General features: G+C 46.3%; 1 protein-coding gene across 1 annotated transcript in view; it reads left to right on the forward strand.

Annotated features, from left to right (window-relative positions):
• The window catches only part of lrmp (lymphoid-restricted membrane protein), a 165,995-nt gene that overhangs the window by 73,864 nt on the left and 71,729 nt on the right, over positions 1 to 20,402 (forward strand). The window contains exon 19 of the mRNA XM_070896766.1: positions 16,476 to 16,537. Coding sequence (XP_070752867.1) covers positions 16,476 to 16,537 — 62 coding nt within the window. The remainder of the gene's footprint in view (positions 1 to 16,475; positions 16,538 to 20,402) is intronic.

Raw genomic sequence — 20,402 nt, forward strand, 5'->3', positions numbered from 1 at the left:
GGGGGCGGGGAGGAGGATTGGGGGGTGAAAGATCGGAAGAATCAGGTGGGGAGGGGTGGTGGGAATGGAGGGGAGGGGAGAGATCGGAGGAATCTGGAGGGGCAGGGGTCTAATCGTGGATGAGGCAAGGATGCTGGATCTAAGTGGATAATGCACTTAACTCCTGGATCCAGTTTCCCCGAGGGCCGGGGAACAGAACCATCCAGAGTTAAATCTGTAATGGTGGATCACTGAGTCACGCCAGCCTCATTATAATAGTTAAATGGGGGAGACACACCTCCTGGCAGCGGATTGGCTGCCCGCACCCGACCTGCCTCCATAATAACCCGAAGTGGGCACGGCGCGTTGGGGTCGGGATTCCTATTTTTTTTACCATTTAACCTTCCACGCACTTTGCACCCGTTTTTGGGGTTAAAATTCTCTCCAATGTTTCAGGTCGATGACCTTTCATCAGAACTGGAACATGGTGACAATTGTAAGCTCATGAAAATTGTAAGATTCATAATCTAGTAGGGAACCGAACTGAATATAGATAGTACAAAAGATGTTTTTTTTTAAAGGGAAGAGGGGCAAAGTGAGGGATGAGAATAGATTTACAGATAACAAAGGGGAACCTAGCAGTTTTTTTATAAACATACTAAAACGTCAGTCAAATGAAGGGTGGGGCCGATTAGGGAACAAACAGCAGATCTTGATCTCCAGAGGTACTAAATGAGTTCTTTGCATCTGTCTTCATTAGAGAAGAGGATGCTGCCAATGTAGCAGTAAAGGAGGAGGCAATAGCGATATTGGACAGGATACAAATAAAAATGAGGTACTTAAAATGTTGGTCATCCTCAAGTAAAAATTCATTCGGTCCGGATGACATGCATCCTGGGTTACTGAAGGAAGTAAGGGTGGAAATTGCAGAGGCTCTCGTCACAATCTTCCAATGATCCTTGGATATGGAGTGGTGGCTGGGGACTAGAGGATTGTAAATATTACAACCTTGTTCAAAAAAGGGGCAACGGATAAGAACACAAGAACACAAGAACATTGGAAGTAGGAGTAGACCATTTGACACTTCGAGCCTGCTCCGCCATTTAACGAGATCACATGGCTGATCTTCTACTTCAACTCCACCTTCCTACCCTATCCCCATATCCCTTAATTCCCCCAAATTTATCGACCACTGTCTTGAATATACTCAATGACTGAGCATCCACAGTTCTCTGGGGTAGAGAATTCCAAAGATTTACAACTCTTTGAGTGAAGAAATTTCTCTATCTCAGTCCTAAATGGCCGAGCCCTTATTCTGGGACTGTGACCCTGTGTTCTAGATTCCCCAGCCAGAGGAAACATTTTCTCAGCATTAACCCTGTCAAGCCCCTTAAGAATTTGATATGTTTCAATTCTTCTAAGCTCTAGGGAATACAGGCCAATTCTACTCCGTCTCTCCTCACAGGGCAATCCCCTCATCCCAGGAACCAGTCTAGTGAACCTTCATTGTACTCCCTCTGAAGGAAGTATGTCTTTCCTTGGGTAGGGAGACCAGAACTGTACACAGTACTCCAGGTGTGGCCTCACCAACACCCTGTATAATTGTAGTAAGACTTCTTTATTCTTAAACTCTAATCCCTTTGTAACAAAGGCTAACATCATTTGCTTTCCTGATTGCTTGCTGTACCTGCATGTTAACTTTCAGTGATTCATGTACAAGGGCACCCAGGTCCCTCGGAATGCAAATATTTCCCAGTCTCTCACCAAACAATATTCTGCTTTTTTGTTTTTCCTACAAAAGTGGATAACTTCACACTTCCTCACATTGTATTCCATTTGCCATGTTCTTGCCCACTCAGTCAACCTGTCTATATATCTCTTTGCAGCCTCCTCGCAGCTTGCTTTCCCCCTAACTTTGTATCAACAAACTTGGATACGTTGCACTCGGTCCCTTCATCTAAGTTATTAATATAGATTGTAAATAGCTGAGGCCCCAGCATTGATCCTTGCAGTACCCCACTAGTTACAGCCTGTCAAACCCCAAAAGTCCCGTTTATTCCTACTGTTTTCTGTCCATTAACCAACCCTCAATCCATGCTAGTATATTACCCCCAATCCCAGGGTAAACCCAGCAACTACAGACCAGTCAGCCTAACATCACTGGGGGGGAAACTTTGAGACAATAATCTGGGATAAAATTAATTGACATTTGGAAAAGTTGGGCTAATAAATAAAAGTCAGCATGGATTTGTTAAAAGCAAATAGTGTTTGACTATTAATGTGGTTGATGGGGTGTACATGGAGTTTCAAAAGGCGTCTGATAAAGTGCCACATAATAGGCTTGCCAGCAAAGTTGCAGCCCATGGAATAAAAGGGACAGTGGCAGCATGGATACAATATTGGCTAAGTGACCGGAAACAGAGAGTAGTGGTGAACGGTTGTTTTTCAGACTGGAGGAAGGTATACAGTGGTGGTTCCCAGGGATCGGTACTGGGACCACTGCTTTTCTTCTATATTAATGACTTGGACTTGGCTGTACAGGGCACAATTTCTAAATTTGCAGATGTCACAAAACTTGGATGTATAGTTAACAGTGAGAAGGATAGACTTCAAGAGGACAGACAGACAGGCTGGTGGAATGGGTGGACTCGTGGCAGATGAAATTTAACGCAGAAAAGTGCAAAGTGATGCATTTTGGTAGGTAGGATGAGGAAATGCAATATAAACGAAAAGGTACCTCCTTTGCAGGAACAGAAAGACCTGGGGGTATATCTGCACAAATTGTTGAAGGTGGGAGGGCAGGTTGAGAAAACGGTGAAAAAAGTATACAGGATCCTGGGCTTCATAAATAGAGGCATAGAGTACAAAAGCAAGGAAGTTATGATGAACCTGTATAAAATACTCGTTCGGCCTCAACTGGAGTATTGTGTCCAATTCTGGGCAGAGGTGATTAAATGACGCAAAGACATGCCGATCTAGGCCGACTTGAACAAACTACTACCAACCCATCTCAAATCTAGAAGGACATTTTGGACCATTGCCGAAGCCCTTCAGCAATCTCCCCTCAGCCTTGATGACCGAAGGCGCAATGCTTGGACGAACTGCGACATGTGGAATGGATTCCTTTATAGAGGACCCCACAGTACAACCTGAAGGATCAAAGCTTGTTCGCAAACCATGGACAACCATCAACCGCCTCAGAACCGGTCATGGTCAATGCTACCACCACCTTCATAGGTGGAAGTTTAAAGCATCCCCATCATGTGACTGTGGAGCTCCTAATCAGACCCTGGAGCACATTACTGAGCACTGCCCTCAGGAAATTTGCAGGCAACCTACAAGTTATCCACGCTGTTACACTGGAAGCTTTGGCCTGGATATCCGACTTGGATACTGACGATTTGCTTTGCTACTACCATACGAAAAGATGATTGACAAAATTGATGGTGCACGGCAAAAGGAGGTCATAATGGGACAAGGAAATCTTCCACCTGAGGAGAAGGTGACGGTATCTACCATGACCAGTTCAGAGGAGGTTGATGGTTTGTGAGGAAGGTTTGATCCTGTAGGTTGTACTGTGGGGTCCTCTATAAAGAATCCATTCTGTATGTCGCAGTTCTTCCAAGCATTTCACCATCGGTGATCAAGGCTGAGGGGGAGATCACTGAAGGGCTTCAGCGACTGTTCAAAATGGCCTTCTAGATTTACGATGGGTTGGTGGTAGGTTGTTCAAATCGGCCTGGATCGGCATATCTTTGCTGGTGTAGCGGTTGTATTCTCTGTAGACTGCAGAGAAGGTGCAAATGATTACAGCAGAATAGCAGTGTTGGAGGGACACAGGGAAAATGTGGCAAATGGGAGAAGGCTCTTGTGGAAACAAGGGCTCAGATTACCTGGGTGCCTCAAATGTTCTTTCTTGGCCGTCTGTGGGGCCAGCACACGATGAGTTAAAACCGCTTGCTGATGAGCATGGGTCGTAAATTGTGTAAGGGAATTTTAAGGCAAATGTATCTCCACAGATCAGAAGGCTGACCTGTGACTATCCGGTCGGGAATCAGATCACTTCTGGTCATGGTAATAAAATGGTGGGAAGAATCTATTTGGGCAAACAGGTCACGTGTTCATGGAAGTGCATGCTTGATGGGTTTATGTTCTGTTAGCGTTTGTATGTATCCTTGATGTACTATGATTTATTGGTGGTATGTATGGAATGTACATGAGATCCTTGGACAGCAACCCCTGTGGGTTCACATACGGGTAGCAGGGCAAGTTGAGAAAGCCTGTGGGACCCTGACTTTATAAATGAAGGCATCGAATGCAAAAGCAGGGAAGTTCTACGAAACCTTTATAAATCACTGGTCAAGATTCAGCTGGAGTATTGTGTGATGCCCAGAATTGGACACTTTAGGAATGATGCCAAGACCTTGGACAGGGTGCAGAGGAGATTTACTGGAATTGTACCAGGGAGGAGGAACTTCAGTTATGTGGGGAAACTAGAGAAGGTGGGATTGTTCTCCTTGGGGCAGAGAAGGTTAAGGGGAGATTTAATAGAGGTGGTCAAGATTATGAGGGGTTGTTACAGATGGGGACAAACTGTTTCCACTGGTAGGAGAGTCGGTAACCAGAGGACACAGATTTAAGGCAATTGGCAAAAGAGCCAGAGGTGCGAAGAGAAGACTATTTTTACGCAGCGAGTTGTTGTGATCAGAAACGCACTGTCTGAAGGGTGGTGGAAGCAGACTCAACAGTAACTTTCAAAAGGGAATTCGATAAACACTTGAGAGCGGGGGGGGGGGGGGGAGGAAACCTACAGGGCTATGAAGAAAGAGCAGGGGAGTGGAACGAATTGGATAGCTCTGTGAAAGAGCTGCCTCCGGCACGATGGGCCGAATGGCGGCCTCCTGTGCTGTATCATTCTATAATTCTGTTGAAGTAAGTGTGTATGCAGTGTTTCAATTTGGCTTCTGCATCCCACCAACAAGTGTAGCTCCCTCTCTCCTTGGAGTCCCTGATGCTGTTTTCTAATGCAAGTACATCCCATTTAACAAAAGCCACACCTGAGGGGGTGCTGCACTCCCTGCAGTGTCTTCTCTCGGATTAACTGTCATTTATCCCATTTCTGTTTGTGGGATCTTGATCTTCGCAAATTGGTGACCACATTTGCCGACATAAGCAGTGACTACACTTCCAAAATACTTAATTGGAGGCTCCATTTGGCAGTTGAGTTGGACATAAAAGATCCCATGGCACTATTTGAAGAGTGTCCTGGCCAACATGTCTACACCAAAATTTACTCTGTGCTTGGATGATAGTGACAGCACTTCAGAAAATACCTCTGACTGTGAACGCTTTATACATTTTGAGGGCCTGAATGGCGCTATCGAAATGCAAGTTCTCCTCTTTAGCATCAGTCAAACAATTTGCGCCTCTTTCTGCCAACTTAACATATGACAATGACGGGCAGGAAAAAGACCATGTGGTCCATCAAACCTGACCCACACGGTCATGGTGCCTGAAGCTTGACAATTAGACACCCCTGGGGGTTAAGGGTTAAATTATGAGATTGTATAAACTTGGCTTAAGTTCAGAAGGTTGAGGGGCAATCTAATAGATGTGTTCAAAATGATTTAAAAATATATTTTTTAGGGTAGATGCAGAGAAGCTCTTTTCTCTGACGGGTAATCCAGAATGAGAGCATAGGTCATTCAGGGGTGAAATCAGGAAGCACTTTTTCACAGGAGAGTGGGCATCAGGAACTCCTTCCCCACTGGGCTGCAGAAGCTGGGACAATTGACAGATTTTTGTTAGGCAAAGATGTCGAGGGATATGGCAAAAAGGTGGGTAAGTGGAGCTGAGGTGCAGATCAGCCATGATCTGATCGAATGACTGAACAGGCTCGAGGGCTGAATGGCCCACGTTCTCTACCAAACCTACACTGTTACACCCCACTTGGAGTACAGTGCACTGTCCTCGTCTCTATTATTAAAAAGGAGATGGAGCCACTGGAGAAGGTGCAAAAAAGATTTGCAAGGACGCTACCAGAACTGAGGGGGTATAACTATCAAAGACTGAACAGGCTGGAGCTCTTTGCTCGAGAAAAGGGAAGGCCGAGGGGTGACCTGACCGAGGTTTTTAAGATTCTGAAAGGGTTTGATATGGTAGACGTAGAGTTAATGTTTCTACTTGTGGGGAGACGACGAGCTCGGGGTCATGACTACAAGTCACTAATAAATCCAATCGGGAATTCAGGAGAGTGGTGAGAAAGTGGAACTTGCTATCACGTGGAATCATTGCGGTGAACAGCATCGATGCATTTAAGGGGAAGCTAGATAAACACATGAGGGAGAAAGGAGTGGAAGGGATATACTACTCGGGTGCGATAGAGGGGTGGGAGGAGGCTTGTGTGGAGAGTCAACATTGGCATGGACCAGTTGGGCCGAATGGCCTGTCTGTGCTGTACATTCTACATAAAGCAGCAATTGTGTAATATCCTGGGAAAGGAAAAAGCTAAAACTACAAGGAAAATCTGGAAGTTCCTCTCTGACCACCTTAGGTAATTGAAACTAATCCAGGAGACCACGGTGATCGTACTTGTATAACCCGGTGTTTCACCGACCTTTTATAAGATGTGATCTCGGCCCCTTCTTGGAGGTGCGCAGAGTGTCGCCGCTCATTACATGAGCTCGCAACCCTGGGACACTCTCCTTTGCTCGTGTTGTTGGGAAGGGAGTTCTAGGATTCTGACCCAGCGACGATGAAGGAACGGCGATCTATTTCCAAGTCAGGATGGTGTGTGACTTGGGAGGGGGACGTGGAGGTGGTGGTGTTCCCATGCACCTGCTGCCCTTGTCCTTCAAGGTGTTACAGGCCTTGGGTTTGCGAGGTGCTGTCGAAGAAGCCTTGGTGAGTTGCTGCAGTGCATCTTGTAGATGGTACACACTGCAACCATGGTGTGCCAGTGGTGGAGGGAGTGAATGTTTAAGGTGGTGGATGGGGGGGGGCTGATCAAGCATGTGTGCTTCAATATGCTGTTGTGTTGAGTCTTCCTCCGCCAAACCCTTAAACTGCAGCAGGCTCCATCAATTAGATAGGATCAATTGCAATCCAATCGACAAGCCTGTGGCCCCAGAAAGCGAGGTCCAGCCTGTCGTGCAGGGTTGAGGCTCCAATGGGCTAACCTACTTTTTGGGGTCTTTTCGTGTTGGGTGAGCAGGAAAGTTCAAGGAGAATGCCTGTTGTCCTCACCCCCCTCCTTGTTCTCTTGATACTGACGATGCTTCCTCTAGTTATCTCCTTGCCTTTTTTTAAAAACACCACAGTCCTCTTTCTTTTTGAAATTTTGTTTTTTAAAAGCTCTGCCCTTAAAGCTAAAACCTCACGATGAGTTTGACTAACTGGTGCTAAGGCCAAAGTTGCATGAGTTGGCAATGTGAAAGTTTGTGGGGCGGAGGATTAAAGGTCACACAAAGCCACAGGGTGAGTAATCAGCCCTGACACAATCTGCTTTTAAGTAACCTGCACCAGCCCTGTGATGCATTTGAGCTTGGTGCTAGAGCGTGGGGCTGGGCAATACACTGTGGTTTCCTCCGTCCCTACAAGGCTCTGCAAATCACGTACATGCTCCAGTCACATTGCAATGGGCGTGATAGTGTCGTGGTTACGGTCATTGGCTAGCAACCCCCAGAGGTCATGAGTTCAAATGTCACTATGGCGGGTCGTGCAATTGAATTCCATAACTTGGTAATTTAACGAGAGGACATGGCCCACGAAAGCAGCTGGAGTGTTGTGTAAACCCATTAATGTCCTTTTTGAGGGAAGGGGTCCTGTCATCCCTACCCAAACTGGGCCTACAAGTCTAGTTTGGTGTATTCCTGGAGATTTCATCACATGACCTCCCACCTCGAGTGGTCCCGCCCCTCCCTTCCCCCACCACGCTCCCGCCGTTGGTCCATCCTCCAGATGCGCTGCCTTCCTACACCAGACTTTTGTTCACTGGAAAGTGAACAGACTTTGTTAAGCTGTAACTATCAGTTAAACAGCCTCTTTTCCCCTTTTCAATATTTTTACAAGTAATAAATGAAATTTTTAAAAAAATGCACAAAACACACTCTTTTTTTTAAATGCCATTGTGATTGTTTTCCCAAGTTTGCTCACAGCAGTGTCCGGGAGATTATTCTTCAATTCCCGGAAACTCCGGGACAATCCTGGAGGCTTGGCGACCAGTGTGGCCGTTCACCGGCTTTTGCACGGGAGAAACCGCGCATGGGCCACGCACCCAAAAAACACATGATCGGGAACATTGTTGGCAACCCTACACACGTCACTCCAGATCCACACTGTGGTGTGGCTGAGTCTTAAGGCCATTCAGTTGCAGACTAGGAATGGGTAATAAATGTGGCTTTGCCAGTGTTACCTGCACCTTGAGAAGGATATACTTTTTAAGGGACTAATTTGGCAAGTGTGATGTCTAGTCCATGGCAATGCATTGGAAATCAAAGATTTGCAAGTGTACACATGAATACTAACTTTCATTTGGTGGGCACATTTTACATAATATTTACAGTGCAGAAATAGGCCATTTGACCCAATTGGCCCAGGCTGGTGCTTATGCTCCACATTTGGCACCTCGAGCCTGCACTGCCATTTAATAAGATCATGGTTGATCTGATCTTGGGCTCAGTTCCATTTCCCTGCCTGCTCCCCATATCCCCTATCGCTCAAAAGCACAGCACAGAAACGGGCCATTCAGCCCAACTGGCCCAAGCTGGTGTTTATGCTCCTCACGAGTCGCCTCCCATCCTACTATTTCTCACCCTAACAGCATAACCTCCTATTCCTCTCGCCCTCGGTGTGTTTCTAGCTTCTCCTTAAATGCATCGATGCATTTTGCCTCAACTACTCCCTATGGTAGTGAGTTCCACATTCTAACCACTCTGAGCAAAGGAAGTCTCTCCTGAATTTATTAGTGACTTTCTTATAATTATGGCCCTGAAGTGAAAACATCTTCTCGCTGTCTACCCTATTGAACTACTATCCGGTCACCCCGCGGCCTTCTCTCCGTCTTTTCTAATAGTTTTTATAACCTCTCAGTTTTGGTCTCCTTATTTAAGGCAGGATATACTTGTATTGGAGGCAGTTCAGAGAAGATTCACTAGGTTGATTCCTGAGAAAAGGGGGTTGTCTTACGAAGAAAGGTTGGGCCTACACTCATTGGAGTTTAGAAGAATGAGAGGTGACCTTATTGAAACGTACAAGATTCTGAGGGGGCTTGACAGGGTAGATGCAGAGAGGATGTTTCCCCTCGTGGGGGAATCTAGAACAAGGGGACAAAGTTTCAGGATATGGGGTTGCCCATTTAAAACAGATGGGGAGGAATTTCTTAAGGGCTGTCAATCTGTGAAATTCTCTGCCCCAGAGAGCTGTGGAGGCTGGGTCATTGAATATATTTAAGGCAGAAATAGACAGATGTTTGAGCGATAAGGGAGTAAAGACTTATGAGGAGTGGGCAGGGAAGTGGGGTTGAGGTCAAGATCAGATCAGTCATGATCATAGAAACATAGGAACATAGAAAATAGGTGCAGGAGTAGGCCATTCGGCCCTTTTGAGCCTGTACCGCCATTCAATGAGTTCATGGCTGAACATGCAACTTCAGTACCCCATTCCTGCTTTCTTGCCATACCCCTTGATCCCCCTCGTAGTAAGGACTACATCATGTTGAATGGCAGAGCAGGCTCAAGGGGCAAAATGACCTACTGCTCCTATTATGTTATGTTCGTGTGTAGATATAGTCTCATATTTAGCAATTGCAGTTTCTCAGTCATTGAGTCGTGTGTTTGAGCAATGTGACAAGTAGACCTTGGGTGCTTTGCCTTAGGATGTGAAGGAAAATTAGAGAAAAAGTCGCTAGCTTTATACTCCCATACTTCAGTGTTGTCCATTACGTTGGTCACAGATCACATGCGGCTAATCGAGAATCAGATTTTTGATTAGCGAATAACAAAAATGAGTAATGGACCCCATCGTTGGTCATGTGATCCCAATACTCCTATTCACACGTATATGCCGTGTGAACTTTAACTTTTTGTGCGTTTGATGGTAAAATGGTGAGAAAACAGCAGAGTGATTTTTTTTTTTGATTGCCAGAAATAAAAATTGGGAGATGTAAAACGGGTTGCTAACTCGTTATTGCCCGTTATTATCGTGCAAAGTCACGATCTGCCCCTGTATGTCTATGATTCTCTGGGATATTCTGTGTCTGAAAGTGTGCTTGTTCAGGTTTTCATTTTGGTGATAGTATTTTAAAAACTACTAAATATTGGGAGATGTTTGCAATTGTTAATATTTGTATTAAGGGAGTCGAGGTTTATGGGGAACGGGCGGGGAAGTGGAGTTGAGGCCAAGATCAGATCAGCCATGATATTGAATGGTGGAGCAAGCTCGAGGGGCCAAATGGCCCACTCCTGCTCCTATTTCTTGTTATATTTATATTAAGGGAATACTGTAGGATGAGGCATGTGTATCCTTAACTTGGTGAAAAATACACCCCTATCTCCGCTCGCTCAAGTAATTAAAATAAAAAGTTTTGCTTTACAAAGGCAAAATACTGCAGATGCTGGAAATCTGAACTAAAACCAGAAATTGCTGGAAATACTCAGATCGGGCAGCATCAGAGTTGACGTTTCAGGTTGATGACCTTTGATCTCTCTCTCTCTCCATCTTGATTAGAACTGCCATTGTGTTTGGGAGCTCCAGTCTCCAACAGCAACAATATTCCACCTTTATGCCGAGGGCCTAGCTCTCTGGACTGCCTCAGTGGAAGCCGGAGGTTCGAGCGAGGTTGATGCAAACAATCGCTGGTCTGAGCATTGGCGCTATACTTGTAGCACTAACTCCGACTCACACACCCCTCAGACGAGGATCCCACTTGGAACACAGTGTGCCTCTCCTATTCCATTCCCAGATAAGTTCCTAACCACTGCTGAGTGATTTGAGACTCTGGCGAAGTCACCATCTTGGCTTGGGTTGATGTGTTGTAAGAGAAGGAGCCTTGTCCTCAAAAAATAGATTTGGAATATTTCCATGAATATTATTACCACAGTGCGGCCTCGGTAATATTATCTGTCTTAGAAAAAATATTTTATATTTCAGGCTTTAAAAATTAAATAAATAAATAATGCGGGCATTAACACCAGTATAAAATAAGGGAAGAAATGTGTCATAGAAAATATGGGTTGTTTGAGGGACCGCTGGTAATTTGGGACATGGATTGTTCTATCAAGCCCAATAGGCATTTAACCAGGGGATGGCCGTCCTTTCTCCACAAGGATGTGTTTGGATTTTTTTTTCCCCATTGCTTTTGGACAAATGGCCACTGTCTTTTTTATAGACAATCTTAAACACACATCTGTAGTGAAAATACTAGAAGTGCGCAGTGTCTGAAAAGAAAAGGTGGGCCGTGGGACTAGCTGAGGTGCTCCTGCAGAGAGGCGGCATGGGCCGAATGGCCGCCTTCCTTGCTGTAAATGTTCTATGATTCCAAGAAGAAAGATATGTTGGCATGTTCAGGGAAAAGTCCTTTGTTCGATTGGGTGAGCATAAAGAACATCATGTGAAATGACCGTTCAGCCCACTGAGGCCATTCTGACACTGGATCTGTACACATGCCATTTCTGGACTGCCAGATTCAGAAGCAAGGATCTTGTCCATAATCATCAATTATGCATGTATGTATAATGGTAATGGGTAGAAATGCATCTCCGTCTCGCCAGTCCCTGCTTTACGAAGCTGGTTTACCCTCTAATGTGAATAATGGCCTTTTTTCCCCCTCCCCGTGCATTTCTGAGAAACCATTTTGTTTTTCAGGGAGTCAGTGTTGAGGAAGCTTCGAGAGTCTGGGAATGTCTGAGCCATAGCGAGGCAGGCACTCTGCTCTTGAACCATTTGCTAGGAGAACATGTCCCAGTGTCCAGCTTTGTTGTTGGCCCAGAAATCCTGATGGTTTCTTCTCTATTTTTAGTCGAACGCCCTTGAGAAGATGTGCACCTACCTTTTGGTCGAATGTTCGCCAGAGATCCCGGAGTCGAGGCCTCCTCCTCTTGCGCAACGCAGCGCGTTCACGTCGGGATATGCGCAGGCCTGGAGCTGGAGTCACATAGCTCTGGGCAGCCAATCAAGTATAGCATGTTCTCATTCATAATAATGGGAACTCTAAGTTGGAGTTCGCATTATGATGAACGAGAAACAGCCCCCAAAACACTAACATGCAATAATAAAATATATTTTTATTAATTTAAATTAGTTATTTATGTATTTTAAAAAATATATATATATAATCCGATTTTTAAGTTTTTTTAAATTATGGTTTAAAATAAACTTCAGAGTGGGGAGGGTTTTTAACAATAAAATGTGATTTTAAAATTTTATTGTGTTTTAAAACTCTTACGCCTGTAAAAGTAGGCTATACACCTGTGCAAGAGTGTTGAGGACATTTGCTGGGCAAGGTATGGGTAAATCCCACAATCTTTCCTGTGCAAATGTCCTCGCTCCCAATATGCGTTGGATCTGTCAAGCCAAAAACTTGACGGATCGGAAAAGCTGGTTTTCTGTGCATGTGCATTGTGCGCTGAAAGCCTGCTTTTCCGATGCCTTCCCGGGTCCGTACGCACTCCGTATGGACCCGGGGAGGCCGGGATTTCTGGGCCATTGTCTTTTTGTTTCCTATCGCAATGTGATGGAGATCAGGATCTCTGCTTAAAGACCCAATGCTGACCACTAAATATTTCACCAATAAAGAGATATGCTTTCAGGAAGTAAGTTGGTCTTTGTGGTACTGGATTCTCAGTCCAGAAGTTAAGAGTTCAAATCCCACCATGGCAAGTTGTGAAATCGAATTCAATAAAATCTGGTCAATTGTGATCCAAAACCAGAAAAAAAGGACAATGGACGCTGTCTGATATCATCGAGACCCAATCGGCTCACCGATGTCCTTTTTGAGGACAAGAAGCTGCAGCCACTTGCTGGGTTGCAACTATTTCCTCTGTGGGCGAGTCCAGAACAAAGGGGCGTACCTTAAAATTCCAGCTAGGCCATTCAGTGATGTTAGGAAACACTTCTTCACACAAAGGGCGGTGGAAATCTGGAACTCTCCTCCTAAAAGCTGTTGAGGCTGGGGGTCAATTGAAAATTTCAAGACCGAGATCGATAGATTTTTTGCTGGGTAAGATTGAGGGTTACGAAACCAAGACTGGTCAATAGAGTTAAGGTGCAGATCAACTGTGATCGAATGAATGGGGGAAACTGGCTCGAGGGGCTGAATGGCTGCCTCCTGTCCCTATGTCTGGTCTACATGCTACATGTAGACCATCAGCAGGCCGGGGCCATTAGAGGGATCAGCATGCGGTGGCATACCACTGCAGGGAGCAGCGCGTGCTGCTGCAGGAGGGCGACGGCTGACTACAGTGCGGACAGGTACAGCAGGAGCGGCGAGGTCGGGGTGAAGGAGCGGCAAGATTTCGTAGAGGGATGTGATCGGGGCCCAGGAGAGGCTAGAGTTCGGGTCCCAGAAGAGGCGAGAGTTCAGGCCCCAGAAGAGGCGAGGGCCCAGGGGCAGCACGGGCCAGCACACACTGCAATATGTGTGTGCACTAGGTCTGTGCAGCAGAGCAGGTCTCCAGTCGTCCTGGTTAATCCTTGCCACTGGACCAAGACCTAGCTCTGTCAAGCCCGTGCGGTGGCTGGTGTGCAACGGCCACCACAGGTTAAAAAAATCCACGCACTGGCATCTTCCACCCTTCAGGATATAGTTCGGGATCTGGAATATTAGGTCCTTCATTGAAACACCTGTGAACTCATCCCTTTTCGGCGTGGAAGCAAGTCATCCTCATTTCAAGAGACTGCCTATGATGATGACATACGATTCAAGTCCCACACTGCATGGTTGGCCCCTTAATGTGATCTAAAGTGGCTGAGGAAGCCACTGAGTTGTCAGAGTAGTTAGGGACGGGCCACTTTGCCACAGTTGCCTTTATTTTGAGACCAAATAAGCAACAAAAAGGAAGTGAAAACTGCAGTGAGAGTCTCTGATGGTCTGCTGTGTCCACGTTTGTATCAGCGAGAGTGTAAAGTGGTGCAAGTTTCCGGTTTTGATGGATACAACACTGGGTAAGCTTTGAACTGTGAGGCTCAGTGCTGAGCCTCGTTGGGTGGGGGTGGGAGGGAATTGGGTGTGTGGATCAACCAGCTCAACCCGACTCTCGGGCCTCCCAAGAATTTGTTTAGAATTGACGATTGTGATTTATTGAAATGTAGACAGTGCGATTGGGTGTATCCTGGCTGTGTGTTGTGGACATATTCAGAAACCGCTGGTGTCATTGCAGGCTCTTATCTGCCTAATTATCAGCATACGCCTTTGTCATCAGTGCTGGTTGTCAAAACAGACATTTGTTATCTCAACAAGTGGATAAAAAAATAAATGTGTTGACTCTTGCCGACATGGTCAACAGACTGGAAATGAGTAATGAGTCGTGTCGGTCTGGAAATTTCAGTTTAAATCATCTTTCGGTACCACTTCTTAGAATAAGAAAGAAAGTAAAGAAAGACTTGGATTTAAATCGCGCCTTTCACGACCACCGGACGTCTCAAAGCGCTTTATAGGGAATGAAGTACTTTTGGAGTGTAGTCACTCTTGTAATGTAGGAAACAGTTTAATACCTTATATAATTTAGCAAAATAGACTCTGCGTGAAATTTCAGAGCGTGTGTGTGTGTGTGTGTGTGTGAGATGTCCACCTATACTCGAAGGTTCAACATGTACAGGTTCCAAGCTGTTTGAAAAGTGGACATGTATCAACGCAATGAGAATAAACGTTAATTTCCCCGCCCCCCAAAAAAAGAGCAGGATCTCCAGCTCCTGCATCTGAGGAATTTAAACACTTTGCCCTGAGGCCAAAGCTTACATGGTCACTCAGTAAAAATGTTCTTGGAAACCAAGTGTTGTACAATCTCACTTTTTAATAATCCTGGTTTTATAGCAATGATCTCAATGAAGTGCCAATTCCTCATTTGTACTTCATGTGCAATAGGACAAAAGAAATGGGAGCAGGAGTAGGCCACCTGGCCCCTCGAGCCTGCTCCACCATTCAATACAATCATGGCTGATCTGTAGGAATTCTGGCATCTAATGAGGGAAGCCATTTTAAGCCTTGGCTTCCAGCATTTTAACAGACCCACGTAATCTTCCCTATGGTTACCTTGATTGTTGAATGGCATTTGTGTTTTCTCCTTCCTTTTTCCAAACACCACCACCTCCTCCCCAATGAAAAAAGTTGAAACCAATTCTCTGGTTCTGAATCCAGGCTGGTGGGTTATAAAGGATCATCCATTGCATGAAGCTGCTAGTTAGCACAACCTATCCAGTCACTGGACTAGATCAGCCATGATCTTATTGAATGGCGGAGCAGGCTTGAGGGGCCAAATGGCCGACTCCTGCTCCTATTATGTTCTGTTAGACCTGACTCCAGCAGCTGATTAAACCGAAGCACTGGCTTGAGTGCCTGGATACAGCCTCTTGCCTGTATTTCATTCAACACTACTGCACTCTTTGCTTTGCCTGCCGTTGGTTTCGGTCATTGACTCTTCCATTTAAGTTCTGAGGAAGAGGGCGAAGTCCACCACTGATGTCCTCAGATTGCCCACATTTTCCAAGATGTTTTGTACCTCGTTGGAGGCCGCGATGCTTTTCCTTTTGCAGTGCAGAACACGAGAACTTTATGAAAAGGAAAGGGCCTTAATGATAAGACTAAAACTGCGTACATTTCTGTAGCACCTATAACATGGAAAAATGTCCCACAGTGCTTCACCGAAGCGTACTCAGACAGACATGAACTCTGACCAAACCCGGATATATTGGGAGGGGTGACTAAAAGCTTGGTCAAAGAGGTGGGTACTTTATATTCTCTGAGACAGCTCAAACAATTTTGCTCATCATGGGTTTGTTCCCCATGAAAGGTCTATGCAAATCTGTTTTCTGTGACTTATTAAAGTTTGTGATGGGGAGGAGAGAAACAATTCAATGATTCAACTGAAATGGCAATTTGAATATAGAATTAAGGGGGGAGGTAGGTGGAAATGAGTGTACACTGTCTCTTGCTTCTCCCACCACTCCACTTTTTAAATAAAGTGGAATGGACCAAGCCTATTTGCAATAAGCTGAGTTACGAAAGCACCCTGGGTTCAACAGATCATGGCGATTTCCCCCACGTCACATGTCCAATGAAAGTGTAGCTAACCCGCCTGCGTTAAACTTTAATTACAGTGGGACATCAGAGGGGTTGATTTTTAGATATTTTAATTCGATAACTCCGACACCAATTGTACCGTACCATTTAAATCCAGGTGGCTGTGAGGACATGGAAACTTGGAGGCCGAGTGCCTCCTGCAATGTTGATGCCTGTGTTGTATTTCAATGCTTATAATTTGCCTAAATTCCTCTCTTCACAGCAACCATTCAATCTCTAAGAGACAACCTCTTCCAGCAAGAATTGTGCGGATTGCAGACCCAGGTAATGGTCAATTTGCTCTACTTGTGCGAACAGTATCGGATGTATAAACTTTGCATTGCACTACAAGGTAGTCAAACAGCAAGACCTTACTGATGCCCTGCATGGCGCTTACTTTGCGTTGGTAGGTGTGATTTTTAAAAGGCCTCTGAACTGATTGGGATGTTCAAACAAGCGTCTGAGAATATTGGAAAAAGTCAAATGATTCTCAATTAGAATGTCAATGTCCTTTTCAAAAGGCTTTTCAATGTTTTTTTAAAATTAAATTCAAAACGGGATCAAATGCATTTACAACTGCTGCTTTCATTTTATATTCACTGGCCCGGGATTTGTACTATTTGCGAACTAAAGTCAGTCTTGCAGGTGGGACCAGTGCTCATCACTTAACAGCAAATCTCCATCAGTTGAATCTGGTCAGAGTGGGAAAATTAATTCGGTCAAAATATCAATGAAACTGGCCACGGCTGGTCAGCTCTGGTTGCGTCAAACTGTTTCTTTGACTTGTGTTACTAAGGTTTTTCCTCTGGTGGATTAGTTACCAGATCACTGAGCCATTGGCGTCACAGGCCTAGAAATTGGCCCATTTTTCGAGCGCTAAGCGGCCTCCTAAATTCCCCAAATGGCGGCCAGGAAGATTGGAGATGTGAGCCTGCCACATTTGGGGAAGGACAACTCAGAGGCCCCCTTTTGCCACACCTTCAGCCCTGTGCATGTGCAAGTAAGTGGCCTATCTCCTGCTGTAGGTCTCCCCTGGGCCATTTGTTTGCCCCGAGGCAGCCAACGCCATTACTGGCTGCAGCTGGGGAAACCTACCCTAAAGATCACCTGCGGAGAAAGAAAAAATGTAAGTTACTTTTACCTGTAGAGCACCATCCCGATCGCAGAGGTTTCGATCTCGCTCTACTGCAGCGCCCCCTGCCCGTGATCGTTCCGCTAAGACCCTGATTTCCCCCCCCCCCTCTCCAATCGCTTACCTGTGGGCCATCGCGACACTAGCAGTGGCCCAAATTTCCAGCACTGCCTATGTAGCCTCCTCCTGCAGCAAGGCCCAATATCTGGCTCATTGGACTCTACCATTCGTGCTGTACGGGGGGGCGGGGGGGACACCCAAAAATGGACGCTCCCAAATTTCTATCCCACTCAATCTCTAATGCAGTTAATTTTCTGCCTCATTGGTTGTATTCAAGTCTAATTAGTTATCCTCTACTTGTCAGTCTAACTTTGATACAAACAGATGAAAACTTATCCCTAACTTCAGGTTTTATTCCCCCATTCCCGCGCAGGAAAGAAATTCTGAGGTATGGCAGCCCTGACTCCTCTGAACCTGTGGTTCGGAAAGCTTCAGCTGATGAGTGTTTTTTTTTTCTGAAGCAAGATGAGGAATGTTGATGCTGATCAAGTGAACTCTTCCCATTTCAGGCACCCAGTGTTGGCATCAAGCACACCCTAGGTCAGGTGCAGCACAGGGAGATGCAGAGTAAAGCTCCCCCTCTATTCTGTCCCAATAATGTATTAGCATCAGGGTGGGGCCCCCTACTGCATCTTCTAGAGCTGGGTGCGGGGCAAACCTGGCACAACCGTTTGAGTGGGCTCCACGTGATTCAAATATTCTTGGGCAGATGCATGTTTTAAAGCCCCGTCCCACGCAATTGGTTTATGTTTCGATCGAAGCACACTCACAGACATGATGGGCCAAATCGCCTCTTTTTGCGCTGTAAATTTCTGATTTATTTCAGAATGAAGAAACATCTGAAAAAGCAAGGCCTCCTCCCACCACCCCAGTCCCCCAATGCACTAAAAATCCAACCCCCTCAGCTCACTCAAAATATGAGCCTGCTGTGTGCAAACATTCCATGCCGTAATATGCTTAAATCTCCCCTATCCCATGCAATAAAAATCCATGTCCAGTACAAACTGGGTTGAGATTGTTCAAACTCACTTCACATCAGACCAGTGGATATTTTCATCCCATCGGTCAGGACAGGACCTGACCCCAATATCAGAGGTGAAAGGTCAGTGTTAACCCACTATGCCATCCAATTCCCCGGTGTTGTTCCAAATATTATGAATTGTTGAATGAGTGGATTATCAAATGTTGAGAATAAAATGACTAGACAAGCTTGAAACACTCTTCACAGCTGTAATGTATTTGCTTCATGGGTTCGTGGCTTAAGAATTCATTGCTATTAAGAACTAGTTGGTTTATTAGCAAAGGTTTAACAATCACACTACACATTACCAGTTCATCCACCAGGTTCACAACCACCTGCCTCATCGTGGATCCCCTGAACCCAACTGGCTGGGGTTTTATTGAGTCTTGTGAACAACACGTGACTGGCTAAGCCACTCCCAACTCAACAGCTCTACAACTATTTTGTTGCAAACTTTAATCAAGTGCCCCCTGATTAAAGGGGGGGGGGGCGGGGTGGCACACTCCAAATCATTTTCAGATGCCCCCTTGTTTTTTTTTGTGAGGGCACCAAAACACACATTATACAAGTACCCACTGGCTTAAAGGGGGGGCGGCACTAAAACCAGCAAATTAAAACACATTAAACTTTAACCATTAAATTCAAATTAAAATTTGGTTGTCGGGCGTGACGATGCACTCCAGTCCCTCCGGCGCCCACCTCTTGCGGAAGGCCGCGAGCGTACTGGTGGACACCACGTGCTCCATCTCCAGGGACGCCCTGGCTCGGATGTAACTGCAGAAGAGAGGCAGGCAGTCGGGCTGAATGACCTCCTCGACCACCCGCTGCCTGGACTGGCTGATGGCCCTCTTGGCCATGCCCAGGAGCAGTCCTACAAGGAGGCCTTCCAACCTGCCTGCTCCCCTCCACACAGGGTGCCCAAAGATCAGGAGTGTGGGACTGAAGTGCAACCAGAATTTGAGGAGCAGCCCCTTCAAATATTGGAATAGGGGCTGCAACCTCGCACATTCCACATATACGTGGAACATGGACTCTTCCAGACCGCAGAAATTGCAGGCGGCCTGGGAGCCCGTGAACTGACTTAAAAACTTATTGCATGGGACTGCTCCGTGCACCACCCTCCAGGCCAAGTCCCCAATAAATAGAGGGAGGACTCCCGCGTAGAGTGCACTCCATTGGGGACCCCCGCCTCCTTCGGACGGTAAGATGGTGTGTCTGGACGGCAGACGAGGATGGCAAGGTTAAGAGTGTGCAAGTGCAGCCCGTACAGGAAACCCCTCTGCGCAGAACTGAAAGGCACGGAGGGGATTTCCCCGAAGAGCCTCATATTGTGAGGCGCCAGCTCCCACGGGAGGTTCCAGGGCTTGGCGCCGATGAGGAATTCCATCCGGATGGGGGTCAGTTCAAACGGGATTTCCCCATGTGCTTGAGCCTCCTCGACACACCTAACGGAGTCAGGGCTCAGTGCTGTTTTTAGCGACTCAATGGCATTGGCCACGCACCGGACATCACATCTGGAACCATCCAGTCCGCCCCTCCGCCATCGAGCAGGTCCCTGACCCTGGTCACCTCGCCAGCCACTGCCCTCTCGTCCGCCTGCCATCTAAAACCACGGTAGTGGAGGTACGGATTCCTGAGCAGCGGCTCCTGCAGGACAGCTGCCACTCCAGATGTGGGAGAGCTGCGCTTGGTGGCAACTCTATTCCAGACCCTGATGAGTTCCTGGTAAAAGACAGGCAGCCCCCACATGGCGGTCCTGACGCCCCCCCAGGCTCACAAACCGGAGCTGCGTGTCGTAATTGAGGCAATACTGCTGGCGGAAGAAATACGTTACCAGTGCACACCACCTAGGAGGGGGCTTGGCGCAGAGGTATCTCTGCAGGGTCTGAAGAGATATGCTGGGTGCTGACGCACACCAACGCCTGACCGCCTAAGCG

The sequence above is a fragment of the Pristiophorus japonicus genome, chromosome 13 (assembly GCF_044704955.1).
Source record: "Pristiophorus japonicus isolate sPriJap1 chromosome 13, sPriJap1.hap1, whole genome shotgun sequence".
Classification (NCBI taxonomy): Eukaryota; Metazoa; Chordata; class Chondrichthyes; family Pristiophoridae; genus Pristiophorus; species Pristiophorus japonicus.